This window comes from Macrotis lagotis, chromosome X (assembly GCF_037893015.1).
Source record: "Macrotis lagotis isolate mMagLag1 chromosome X, bilby.v1.9.chrom.fasta, whole genome shotgun sequence".
Classification (NCBI taxonomy): Eukaryota; Metazoa; Chordata; class Mammalia; order Peramelemorphia; family Peramelidae; genus Macrotis; species Macrotis lagotis.
In genome coordinates this window covers 174,593,394-174,607,336 of record NC_133666.1, presented here as the reverse complement: position 1 = coordinate 174,607,336, position 13,943 = coordinate 174,593,394, and the positions used below count along the sequence as shown (strand labels likewise).

At 35.7% G+C, this 13,943-nt stretch overlaps 1 protein-coding gene across 1 annotated transcript in view; it reads left to right on the top strand.

Moving 5' to 3' along the window:
* The window catches only part of PTCH1 (patched 1), a 77,244-nt gene that overhangs the window by 46,479 nt on the left and 16,822 nt on the right, over nt 1-13,943 (top strand). The window contains exons 14-18 of the mRNA XM_074205080.1: nt 715-1,120; nt 1,986-2,295; nt 7,052-7,194; nt 10,233-10,416; nt 11,836-12,116. Of these exons, the coding sequence (XP_074061181.1) occupies nt 715-1,120; nt 1,986-2,295; nt 7,052-7,194; nt 10,233-10,416; nt 11,836-12,116 (1,324 nt within the window). The remainder of the gene's footprint in view (nt 1-714; nt 1,121-1,985; nt 2,296-7,051; nt 7,195-10,232; nt 10,417-11,835; nt 12,117-13,943) is intronic.

Here is a 13,943-nt window from a genome sequence, read left to right as displayed (position 1 = left end):
CACCTTCTAACTCATAAATTTAAATGTAAAGACAGTTTGCTTCAGGACATTTACTATATATGGAAAGGAGGATTTAAAAAATTATGGGAGTAGGTGAAGGGAAGATTAGATTCTTATAAGTCAGAAATTAGCTATATTAAAGGTCTGGTTGGTTAATTTATTCTTTTTTCCTTTATTCAGAATTGATTTCTTAACATATTAAGGAAGGGTGGTCCTACTATGTAGCAGATTATTTTGAGGAAAAATGAGTTTGGAGTATTTATCAAGTCATTTGACATAAATATATTAAGCCTAATGTATATTGCTTAATTAAGATAATATAATAGGAAAAATCTAGGAATAAGAGTCAAGAAACCAGGATTCCATCTTTATTCTATCTCTTATTGGATTTGTGACCATTGACAAAATCCTTCATGTGTCAAATGGGGATAATGCTTTCCCTTTACCCAGAGCTGTTAGGAGGAAAGTCAAATGAGATTAAGGATATGAAGGAGCATTCCAAGAGAGATTTTAATGACATATATTATCAGTGTATTATCAGTAAATTGTTGAGTATATAAAATGAACTCAACAGTTGTTGAGTTTAATAGTGTTTTCTTAAGTCAAGAATTAATAAGATTAAAACTATCAGGTAATGAATTTCTTTAATTTCAGTGCAAGCTTTGAATCCTTGTTTTTTTGTTTTGTTTTGTTTCTCCCCCCAACTCTTTTTAGTCCTTGTGTCAGCAGAGTGATTCAGGTTGAACCTCAGGCCTACACAGATACCAATGACAACAACACCCGTTACAGCCCTCCACCGCCATATAGCAGTCACAGCTTTGCCCATGAAACACAAATTACCATGCAGTCAACAGTTCAGTTGCGCACTGAATATGACCCTCATACACAGGTGTATTATACCACCGCAGAACCTCGCTCAGAGATCTCTGTGCAACCTGTCACCATGACCCAAGATAATCTCAGCTGCCATAGTCCAGAAAGTACAAGCTCAACGAGAGATCTGCTCTCTCAGTTCTCAGACTCAAATCTTCATTGCCTGGAGCCACCTTGTACTAAGTGGACCCTATCATCTTTTGCAGAGAAGCATTATGCACCATTCCTCTTGAAACCAAAAGCTAAGGTGAGCTGTCAAAAACAGATGATTCTGCCTTCCATTTAGAAAAAAAGATTTCTTAACCTGGGATCCATGAACCTGTTTAAAATATCCTGATAACTATATTTCAATATAATTCATTTTCTTTTGTCATATGTATTTTATTTTACTCTCATGAAAATCTTACACTGAGAAGAGAATCAAAAGCCATAACACACACACAAAAAAGGTTGAGAACTTATGATTAAAAGAGTAAATTATGCAGTGTGGTGGACCAGTGAGTGGATAGAATGTTAGACCTTGATTTGGGAAGTTCTGAGTTCAAATCCAACCTTAGATACTTAGTTGTGTGTTTCTGGGCAAGTCACTTAACCTTTGTCTGTCTGTTTCCTCTTCTGTAAAATGGGGCTAATAATAACACCTACTTCCCAGGATTGTTAATGATGATAAAATGAGATAATATTTGTAAAATATCTTGCAAATCTTAAAGCACTTTATAAATGCTAGCTATTATTGCTATTATTCTATGAGATTGATTGAATTTCACCTGCTTTTTTGTATTAGATTTGGGTATCCTGAAGGATTCCACAAAGTTAAGAACATATGCGTGTTGGTCTGCTCATTTTGTAATGAAGTCTGGAGATATTTTATGTACCTCCAGTGGGAAGTATATTGTTTATGTGAAATCTCTGCTGTATTAATCTGATACCCAGGAGGAAAAACTCATATTAATTCCAATTTAACCTTGAACTGCAATGTTGGTGAAAGTGAGACAGGAAAGAGAAAGGTGTCCTTCTTGGGGGGGGCTTATGATAGCCATCACCTCTATTTGAGAAGGAAGACTTGATTAAATTGTCCAGGTTCTGATACTGTGTCCTTTGTTTTGTTGCAGGTTGTGGTTATCCTCCTTTTTCTGGGTTTGTTAGGGGTCAGCCTTTATGGAACCACTAGAGTGAGAGATGGGCTGGATCTGACTGACATTGTGCCACGAGAAACCCGGGAATATGACTTTATCGCAGCTCAGTTCAAATATTTCTCTTTCTACAACATGTATATAGTCACACAAAAAGCAGACTACCCACACATACAGCACTTACTTTATGATCTTCACAAAAGTTTCAGCAGTGTGAAATATGTTATGTTGGAAGAAAACAAACAGCTCCCTAAAATGTGGTTACACTACTTTCGAGATTGGCTACAAGGTAAGGGCTCCTTTTTATAAAAAATAAATATTTCATTTGGTCTTGGAGCTATCCAAGGATAGCCTTTTTCTTCAGTAAAAATCTTCTTTGAGAAAATAATGCTGCAATGTTTTATTAAGTCATCAGATTGAAGGACTTGTAGTTTCCAGGTTCACTTCTCATGTCTTCCAGTTTCTATTTATCTGAGGTAACTCCCAGAGGCTATATATATATATATATATATATATATATATATATGTATGTATATAAAATGGATCAAACTTGAGCACAATCCTATATAGTAAATACTACAGTGATCACTGAGCAGAATGTTCTGGGATTCCCAAGGGAAACCCCATGGCTAGATGTTGAATCAGATTCTTCCAGCATTTAAGGTATTCCTTGAAAATAAGTTGGTTGCTTAATGACATTTCGATACTGACTGACTCTGAAGTTGTAATTAATGGATTTGGAAGAAACTGGTCTTTTAAGTATCGTGATTTAGAATGAACTATCTTTACCATTCTCTCACTTATCATGTTTAATCAAATCCTACATCATTTTCTACAAGAAACTAAAGTGTGTATAGAAGTAGCTTTCTTCCTTTTCCTCCTTTCTTTTAGAAACCCCGGGAAAAAAATGAATGTTAATGACCTGGTGAGATAATTTGAATTTTGTCTTGACCATTAACAGATTGTGTGGTAGTTAGTGAATTCAGCAACACTTTATATTTGTTTATATGTAGTTTTATATTTATATTTATATTTTCTCATATATAGTTTATTCTATATACATATATGCAAAAGGACAAATTAGGATGATTTTCAGAATCATTCAGGCAAAAATACTTATTTTGATATAGAGAATTGTGAAAACACTTCATGTTTGTTATCTGGATAATGTAGTCATTCTCTATTTTACTTAGCATATGTAGACACACACTAAGTGCTTTTGGAGATATCTTTTCTTCCAGAAATGCTATTTTTACATAATAAAGAAACCAACAAATTTTATGTTTTTAAAATTATTCTTTTTTCTATGATTTTTAAATTAAATGACATATTAGCCTAATTGCAAATTGTGTTTAGGAAATAATACTCTATTACACTCTTTGGCCTTGATCTGTTTAATTCCATTTTATTTTAGGGGAAGGTGACTAGAGGACTCTGACTTTAAACTAATTTTCAAACATGTTCATGAGATTATCTTTAATTTATTTCCTGAGTTTGTTTTCATTTTTGTGCAGTAGTTTTGAATACAGTGGATTTGGAGTTATCAGTAGAAAGAAACACAAGCAGTTGAAGAATGCTCTGGTTTTTAATTTTTTTTTCTCCAATGTCCAAAAGACATGCAAATAACTTGCAAAGGACAAAGGACAAAGAGATCTGCTGTGCAAAGCCAGTTGGTATCTCAAGAGAGGAGGGTTATTATAGAATTTATTTCAGTGTCTTTAGTCTTTCATTAGGAAGTTCAGTATGCCATGCTAATGGAGAGCTTGGGAAGAGGGCAGAAATGTATTGTCTGGCTGAAGGCAGTGGATAGGGTTAAAACCTCTTTAGAGAGTATTGTAAATTATTTCTCTGTTTTCTTCACTTTAAAGACTTAAAGGACTTAAAGAAGCCCTAAAGCCCTAAAACTCTTCAGAGTCTATGAAAACCTTATGTATTATAATCATTTTTAGTAGTATATGTAATTCATAGCACTCAACATTTAGACCAATTTAGATTTTTTCACACTCTGAAGACATAGCAAGCCCTGAAATTACATGCCTAATCCAGTAGTGTTGGGATTTGGTAAGGACCACTGTACATAAATTGACCAGATACCTTGGTCATTGGCTGCCTAGTTATAATCAGGCCTGTTATGTAGCTGATTTTGTCATTGAAAATTTATTCTGAGGAAGCAATTATCCATCAGTCAGCTTTCCATCGAAGCATTGTGTGCAGTTTTTGGCTATGTGACTCTCATTGACTTTTAATGGAGTTGTCATTGAAACTATTATGCATCTCTTCACATTGGTTTTCAATTACTTTTTAGTGATTTTTAACCAATAAGACTATAGAGTAAAAACACCAAAATTATTAGGCAGTTTTCACAATGCAAACTGATGCAATATCAAATCAGGGATACACACATGTTGTCTTTGTGTAACAAATGTGACAATTTATTTTTCATACCAAATTTGGTAAATACAGTCTACATTAATATTAACTATTATGGCTCTTGAAAAGTTTAGTCACTGGAGTATATAGTCATTAAACATTATTATACATGGCATTTTTACAATAACATGTTTTACAAAGAGAAGTTTTCAGTTTCAAATTTTAACATTAGGCTTTCTTTTCACTGAGGATATTTGAAGGAAGAAAAGTGTTCATTGAGAGAAAATCTTATCTCGTGTTATGTCATCTCATTGTTACTTGACTTTTTTTGTCAATCGGAAATTATTAAAAGTATTTTAAATACACTTTACCCCATTGCCTTGCAAAAAAAAATCCTAAAAAAAAAAGTATTTTAAATAACTCAGTTGTACACACTGAGCAGCTGAGTTCCAAAACCTTCTCTGGGTATTAGTTTATTTCCACTGTTCCATATCATACCATCTAGTATTTTGAATTGAGAGACTTATTATAACCAAGAAAGAAAGTGAAAGAGTTAAAACAAAGCTGATTCAAGTAATAAAGTCATGAAAATTCTTATTGTGGTGAGGAAAACACAAGGGTATGTTTTGTTGTTTATTTAAAGAAAAAAGGCTTTAGGCAATAAAACAACATCTGTTCAGTACTTCATGTTGGGTGCATGCTTTTCCATGAAAAGCAGTGTGTCTCAACTTAAAAGTGACTGTTCCTTGGAGGTCTCTCTCTCTCTCTCTCTCTCTCTCTCTCTCTCTCTCTCTCTCTCTCTCTCTCTCTCTCTCTCTCTCTCGCTTTCCCTTTCCCTTTCCCTCCTCCCCTTCCCCCTTTCCCTCTCTCTGTCTCTGTCTTTCCTTTCCCTTACTCACCCTGAATAATAAAGGCTTTCTTTCACCAACAAGACCACACATACCAGATACCCAAATTCTTTAAATTAAAAACAATGCCCAAAGCAATTACATAGAAGGTATCTTAAATGGGGTCTTCCCTACTCTCCAGGAAAGAAAGAAATATCTTTTATTTTTTTCCTTTTATCCAATCATCAAGGACCTGTTCATTCTGGAAAATGCTGGCCAAATTAAACCCCAATTTATATGAAAGTTCTATATTTAAGTACCGTATTTAAGTCACATTCTCTACAACAAAAAGCATTTATCCCCTTGTACTGGCTACTTTCAAACTAAAAATATGTTGTTTTTGTTCAAAAGGTTTGTGTGTGTGTGTGTGTGTGTGTGTGTGAGAGAGAGAGAGAGAGAGAGAGAGAGAGAGAAAGAGAGAATTAGTTTCCTGGGCTTTGGAGGTCTACTTGGGAGGTGACTTTGAAGGGGGGGGGGGGGAGGGAAAGGGAGGAAGAGGTGGTACCGGTGAAGAGTTTGTAAATGCCAGTGATCACTCAAACCCTAGGGCTGTGTCACGGGGGGCCATGTTTTCTCTTCCAACACTTCTATCTCTTTACAGCTGTAGCTAAACGATCAGATCTGTAATGATGGTTTTGATTATGGAAGCTCAGTGCAGCTGTGTGTGAGGTGGGTTGGTGGGCTCCCTCCCACTCCCACCCCTCCCAAGTGCTCTCTCTTTCCTTGGACATGCGGTTTGTCATCTGTTCTCACAGAGCTTTCTTGTATTGATGGGGCTGTGGCTTCCTGTTCTAAATCTGATCCAAATTTTGTGCTGTGAGGTATTTCCCCTCCACCCACACCCCTATTTCTTCCCTCCCCTTCCCACCAGACACAGATTCATAGCCTGTTCTTGTGTGTAGGAGCAAGTCCATGCACACAAACACAAACACACACGCACCCCTTTTAAGGGTGGCAAAGAGGAAAATAGCAGTTGAGAGTGAATAGGTGTTGGCTGTGATCTTTACATGTGCTGGCAGTAGATCCCACGGCTTATATTAGCTACACAAGTTGAACAGATGGAACAAATTGACAAAATCGTGTTCACTCATGCTGTGCTCAAGAAGCAGCTGAGTTGCTGTTTGAAGTTGGAAGCTTGAGTCTTTTTTTTTCCTTCTTTCAGTGGAATTTCTGGTTATATGAAAGAACCTGTAGCTTAGCACCTTACAGTAGCTAGGAGAATCAATGTACATGGTGCATCTCTTCCTTCTTTGGTGTTCTTTCTTTAGTTAGTGGCATCTACCAACTTTTTGTGTGGTGGATAGCAGAGAATAGGAAAAAGGTGAGAGTTTGGAGGAGGAAGAGGAAAATATATATATATTATATATATATATATATATATATATATACACATATACATATACATGTGTGTATATTTACATACACATTTTACACAAATTAGTGCCTATATGCACATGTATATTTGGTATATAATTAAACTTAAAAATCTGGATTTTTAAGAAAAAGTATTAAACAGATGTTAACAAGTGGTTTTTTCCCCATTTTCTTTCCTCCCAAAGTGTTGGTGGCTTTCAAACTCAAATGTGCTCAGGTATATTCAGCCAAATTTCAGTTCATTCACAAAACTTATATACTTATGAATTTCATCAAGCAGAAGTCAGAATGTATATTCAATATTATATTAAAGACTGGCTTATTTTTCATCTCATTTTTTGTGCTGTAAAATAAATGCTAACTTTGTTTTGGTTAGAATTTTAAGTTATTTCCTTATCTGTCTTCTTTTTCTAGGATTACAGGATGCATTTGATAATGATTGGGAGACTGGGAAGATCATGCAGAATAATTATAAAAATGGATCAGATGATGGAGTGCTGGCCTACAAACTTCTGGTGCAGACTGGCAGCCGGGATAAGCCCATTGACATCAGCCAGGTAAAAAAATGAAAGAAAGAATAGGTTTGGGGGCAGCTAGGTGGTGTAGTGGATAAAGCATCGGCCCTAGAGTCAGGAGTACCTGGGTTCAAATCCCGTCTCAGACACTTAATAATTACCTAGCTGTGTGGCCTTAGGAAAACCTAAAAAAAAAAAAATAGGTTTGGATCAAAACACTTGGGTTCAGTCACTTAATTACCTGCTTTAATTTGAACAGATTACTTAGTGTCTCTAGGCCTCAGTTTCACTGTCTAGACAGGTTGAGCTCAAACCCCACCCCTCCAAATTCTCTTCCAGTTCTAGATCTGTGATGTTAGAAACAGTGAGTGAAAAGCTCTAGGAAAGATAGTCGTGATTATTTTAAGAATCTTACCTAGCTGTGTAATCTTGGGCAAGTCACTTAACCCCATTGCCTTGCCAAAAAACAAGAATCTTTGGGGCTCTACAAAGAAATTGAAAAACTTGACATTGACAGACTTCCAGATTTGTCAGATGTATAGCCCTACCTGTAACTGAACAGGAATCCCCTGTATAATATACTATGCAAGTGGCCAAACGGCCTCTACTTGAAGATCTCTAGTCCTGAGAAACCCATTTCTCTCTCCACATTTAGATAGTTCTAATTATCAGAGAATTTTTCCTCACATCAAGTCTAATTTGCCTCTTTGAAACTTTCATCCATTGCTTCTAGTCTTGCCAGCCCCAAAGAACAAGTCAATCCCTTTTCCATGTGAAAAGAGATAAACTGTAGCAGCCAGGAGTGATATAATGTAATCTAGGGGAATGAACCCCAGGCTTTAGGAAGAAAAGATAGCAGGAGTTTTCTCCTATAGGAATTTTTTCTATGAAATCACAGGTCCTTTCCTTATCCCTATCCCTATCCTATCTTCTGCTGTCAATGGAAATAGCAACACTTACTCTTTTTCTCAGGGTCATCATAAGGATAATACATTTGAAAAATCAAAGGAACTAAATGAATAGTAATGATCATTACTGGTTGACTTTGTGTCCTTGTATGTTGTGATGCTGGCTTTTATTTTTCTTGCAATCAAAATGTGAAAAATAGGATGATTTGAAAGAGAATTAGAAGGAAAGGGAGAGTGGCAAGAGATTTAAAAATGGTTAGTGGAGGGGCGGCTAGGTGGCGTAGTGGATAAACCACTGGCCTTGGAGTCAGGAGTACCTGGGTTCAAATCCAGTCTCAGACACTTAATAATTACCTAGCTGTGTGGCCTTGGGCAAGCCACTTAACCCATTTGCCTTGCAAGAAAAAAAAAACCTAAAAAAAATGGATAGTGGAGGACTCGAAGGAATAATCATTTTCATTATTTGACCCCTTTGTATCACTCTAGCCCAAGGAGTGAAGATAAGTTGTTCTATCATGAATGAATCACAAGGAAAGACAGACCTGCAATAGATGTATGCCATGATGTCACTATTGTGTGGCAACTATATTATTCATTGCAATTGAATCTTATTTTCTTGGTGCTTGGATTATAGAACATTGAACTGTGCAACTTTATCTGAGATATCTTTTTATTTAAAGGGAAGTACTTCTTTAAGATTTACATTAGATCTAATAGACTACTCTTCCATCTTATCTGTATAACTTCCCTTCTTTGCCTTCAGATAGAAAATAGTATGCTAATATTTTCTATTCATTGTATTCTCTCTGTTTTCTGCTATTAAAGGTGATAGACTGAGTATTATGTTCAGGATTATAATGGCATATGGAGCAAAGTGCTTTATGGGACTGTCAGACTTGACAAGACCTCGAGCAAAGATATCTACACAAACGGTTTACTGAATGAGTTGTAGGGGACAGTTAGGTGGCACAGTGGATAGGGCATTGGCCCTGGAGACAGGAGGACCTGAGTTCAAATCCAGCCTCATGACACCTAATAATTACCTAGCTGTGTGACCTTGGACAAGTCACTTAACCCCTTTGTCTTGCCAAAATAATTGGGATATATTATTGGGAGACATTCTAGTAGCAGGGATTGAGTTGATGTACCAGATAACACCATGGAACTAATGTCATTGGACCATACCTCCTGATATAATTTCCTGGGCCAGGAGAGAGAAAAGTATATTGCATCCACAGGGGCTGGGAGCTGGAGTGCACAATCTTAAAGACAGATTGAAGACATACAGTTGTTGCATATCCTGGGGATTAATTGAATCCAGATCTTTAGATTCTAGTTACCCTTGCTCTCTTTACCTTTCTTTGTCTCTCTCTTTTCTCTCACTCTTTCTCTTTTAACTGTTATCACTGATGTTTTTCATTTCATTAAAATAATCTAGAACTGAAGTCAAGCCAGAGTTTGAAATAAACAAACAAAAAAAAATTAAAATGACTTTGATCTAAGTAAAGTCTAAAAGTCAGACTTTGGTTGGAAATGTTCAGACATCTATAAGTTTGAAATATTCAGTCTCCCAGAAATAGGCTTACCCACAGTCAACAGATTACTGCAGCACACTCTTTTACTTTCTTGGCGTTGGGCATTTTCTGAATACACAGGTCATAGGAGGCAAGTGTTAGCAAAATTTATACAGATGTTGTTTTATTTTTATAGCTCTCCTCCATTTACTGGGTGGCATTTCCTTCAGTGTTAACAACAGAGGTTAACTGCACACAGACGTGTATAGGGATTCTTGCCAGGTTTTCTCTTTTTTTTTCTCCTTTAAATATGTTTTTCCAGCTTGGTCATTTTCCCCCTTGGCTGCAGACAGTCTTTTAGCATTTAGGTTTAATTGGTTCAGTTTATTCTAGAACCATCTGCAGAGCTATATATGTGTTGTAAACAATCTTCATATATTATGATATACTTTTAAAAGAGAGAAAGAAAGAAATCAAATATGTTCCAGTGAAATTTTCTGCACTTTTAAACAGGGGGAATTCTATGCTTAGTTGTGAATACTGGTGTAGCCTTGGTTCTATTCTCTCTAGGAAATAATATATCTTTAAAAAAAAATCTAGTAAGACCTTGAAAGCCAACACCAATTCTGAAAGGCTTCTGTTTCTTCCTTTTTTGCAGTTGACTAAACAGCGTCTGGTGGATGCAGATGGTATCATTAACCCAAATGCTTTCTACATCTACCTGACAGCTTGGGTCAGTAATGACCCAGTTGCCTATGCTGCTTCTCAAGCCAACATTCGACCCCACCGTCCAGAATGGGTCCATGACAAAGCGGACTACATGCCAGACACAAGACTGAGAAGTGAGTAACACTTTATTTAATTGTCTTTCAGTTTATATAGGTGTTCAGTCTTTTCTTCCAGACCCAGTGACTTTCTGGATCAGTTGACACTGTACAGGTCTCAGAGGTGTAAACAGAACAATATGTTTCTTTTACTTTAAAGTTTAGGAGACAAATGTAGATGTATAATGGAACATAGAGTTGTGCTGGGGCCAGGTTCTATCACTTTGAGAAATTGGAGTATATAATCTTACTTTAGTTTGAACTCTGAAACTTGCATTTGTCATTTCTTTTCAATGCAAATGTAGCCTCTAAATTGAATGATCTTCTGCCTCTGCAAATTTTGTCATTAGGAATTACACATTTACTCTAACTTTGTCAACCTTGGGATGGAGAAATTGCTCCAAGTTGCTAAGTTAGGTCATTTCCATAAGCTTCCAAACACCTGTATTTTGTCAGAATTGTTTATACCAATACAAAGAGGTCTGTTTGTTTATAGAAATGTCTTCTTTTATAATAACCTCAAAACCCATAATCTTAAAGGTGATTCTATTGAATTTAGTTTGCTTTTACATTTGGAATCACTGAGAGACTATACTTTGGAGGGGCAAAGAATGAGACAGGGAGATCGGTTTTCTTGCAAATGTGATTGGATAGCAAGCCAGTTGTATTTCACTGTATCAGAACCATACAGCCCTGTGGCAGTCAGCCAAGTCTTGTCTTAATGAAAATTTATAGTTGAGATTATAATAGGGCAAATCATGTTTAGCAAGTCAACTGAATGACCCTGAAGGGTCTGGAACACACAACGGCAGAAACTAAATGCTTATTGTGTAAGGATTTTTTTTTGTTGGTTGCCATAAACTTAGCATTACATTAAAAAAGAAGCATGGATAAAAAGATCAAGTTCTAAATTTTTTCAGTGAAGCATCTCCTTAATGTTATGCTGCTCTCTAAAATTATTGAAAAGAACCAGGTTTGGACTGAATATTTTTGTCCAAGTGATGATTTAGCAAATATTTTGCTATAGTCAATTCACACAGATTACTTGGAACTTTTTACAAAGAATGTTCATTCCTGAAAAATAAAATTCAGAGGTTTGGATTTTTTTTTAATTTTCAAGCCAAGTGTCAAAAATGCAAGGAATATGAAGACATCAATGTAATTTAGTCTTCCTGAGTAATAGTGTCCAAATGAAATTGTGAATCCTGTTTTTCTGTAAAATACTATTTTTTTATCATCACAGAAATTTGGGGGGGACCACAAAATTATCAGTAATGCTTTCCCCTCTTGGAAGTGACTCCAACATGCCAAAAATATGAATTTGTTGCATTTTTAAAACTCAATAATAATAATATATTTATTTTCACTTCAGTATTTCAAAAATCTCTCCTCTCCTCATGATCACGTCTTTACCTGTTCCTGTATCTTTCTCTCTAGTTCCCCCAGCAGAGCCCATCGAATATGCTCAGTTTCCTTTCTACCTCAATGGGTTACGTGACACATCAGACTTTGTAGAAGCTATTGAAAAAGTGAGAACAATTTGCAATAATTACACAAGCCTAGGAGTCTCCAGCTACCCAAATGGATACCCATTTCTTTTCTGGGAGCAGTACATCGGCCTTCGGCACTGGCTTCTCTTGTCCATTAGTGTGGTCTTGGCCTGCACGTTTCTGGTGTGCGCAGTCTTCCTTCTGAACCCCTGGACGGCAGGGATCATTGTAAGTTTATTATAAGGGTCTTTGTTGAAGTCAAATTCCTTTCAGCATAGCTCTTGCTGCAGTCGGAAAGGTTTTGTTTATGTCTGGGCCTCTGGTGGAGTGTGTATATTGCATCATCCATGATATATTTATTCTACTTGAGGCAGTAAAGGTTCATGGTAAACGTACATGAGCTTTAAGAGCTTTAATCTTATGGACCTACTAATATGACTTTAAAATTTCCTTTTAAAGATAGGAGAGCTTTTCCAGCCTTTCTTGTAATAGCACACAGTACTAACCATGAACATTTATTTTAAAACACACACACACACACACACACACACACACACACACACAAAAGGCAACTTTTAAGATTCTGGTTTTTAATATAAAATTTTCTCTCACAAAATAATTTTCCATGTTTCAATGCATTCGATTTTTGCTGTTTATACCTTTTAAAGGAAAATTAGAATAGTTAGGATTACAGTATGTAGAAAGAAAAAATGTGTTATTTTTGCCTCTAAACAAAAATAATTGTAAAATATAAATTATATAATGTATTCATTCATCCATTTTGCAAAGTATGCTTCAAGATCAGAAGTCAACATTAATGTAGAGCTGAATAATGGCATGTCCATGTTTAAATTCCATGAACTATTGAAGAGTTTATAAAATATCTAAAATAGAGAAACATAGAACAGTTACTGGTTTCCAGTACTGAAAGTCTATACAACAGGTATGGGAAAAGGTAAATGTTTAGTCTAGAATAGTTTTCATGGTTCTTAATCAAACAATTTATATTGACCATCTTTCATTAGCTTATAAAAAAATTTTATTGTGGTAACCTTCCCTCCCTTTCTTTGCCACCCCCCACCCAAGCCCATAGAAAAAGGAAGAAAATGTCCTTCATCTCTTTCACTTGTTTAAAAATATATATATAGTACCCTATCCCCTATTACTTGCTCAAGAAACTCCTAATTTTAATTCATAGGGGGGTAGGAAAGAGGAGGGGGCTGTTCCATATTTCCATATTTTTTTTATCAAAGAAGATATTAGATTTAATTGTTTCTTTGTACATATTTAGTCTCTCCAAGTTTCTTCAGTCAAGAGGCCCTCTGTAACCCAATCAACTGATTGTAACATCCACTTTCTTCCAGCCTTTAAACTTACTCCCAAGTCATCTTCACTTAGTCCATAGATTTCCCAATCACAAACAAAATCACTTTTACTTCAAAGTGGTATATGTTTTCTTTCCCATCATATTTTAGAATGAAAACACCCCTTCCCCCATAAAAACCTTTCCCTAAATTCATAAAGTTCCAATTCAGAAAAGTAATTTCTAATGGATAGAATTATGGCAGAATAATAAATTACAATTTAATTATTGTTTAAAGTATAACTAAGAGGGAACTGATGTTCCACTGACAAGTTATGTGTAGTAGGAGAATTTTGATTGAAGGCTTCTGATAATCATGGTTATTTCATGTTTAAAAACATATCTTCCAAGCCCCTTGCAAATGGTAAGAATCAATCCTTGCCCATATCATTAGGAAGCATGTAATATCATCTTTTCAGAAGCAGGAATTTAAATTTTGTTGACCAAATTTAGAGGAAATTTATTCCTTTGGTTCAATAGAACACAGGAACTCATAGATTCACAGCTGGATCTAGTCCAACACTGTCATTAAAAAAAAAAAAGATGAGGAAAAATATGACTCAAAGAAATTAAGCTACTTGCCCAAAATAGTGTCAAGACAGGGATTTGAACCTGTCTTTCAGACCCAGGTTTTTTCCATTTTTTTTATCTTGAGCTCCAATAAAATCATATTATCCCCAACACAATCTGTT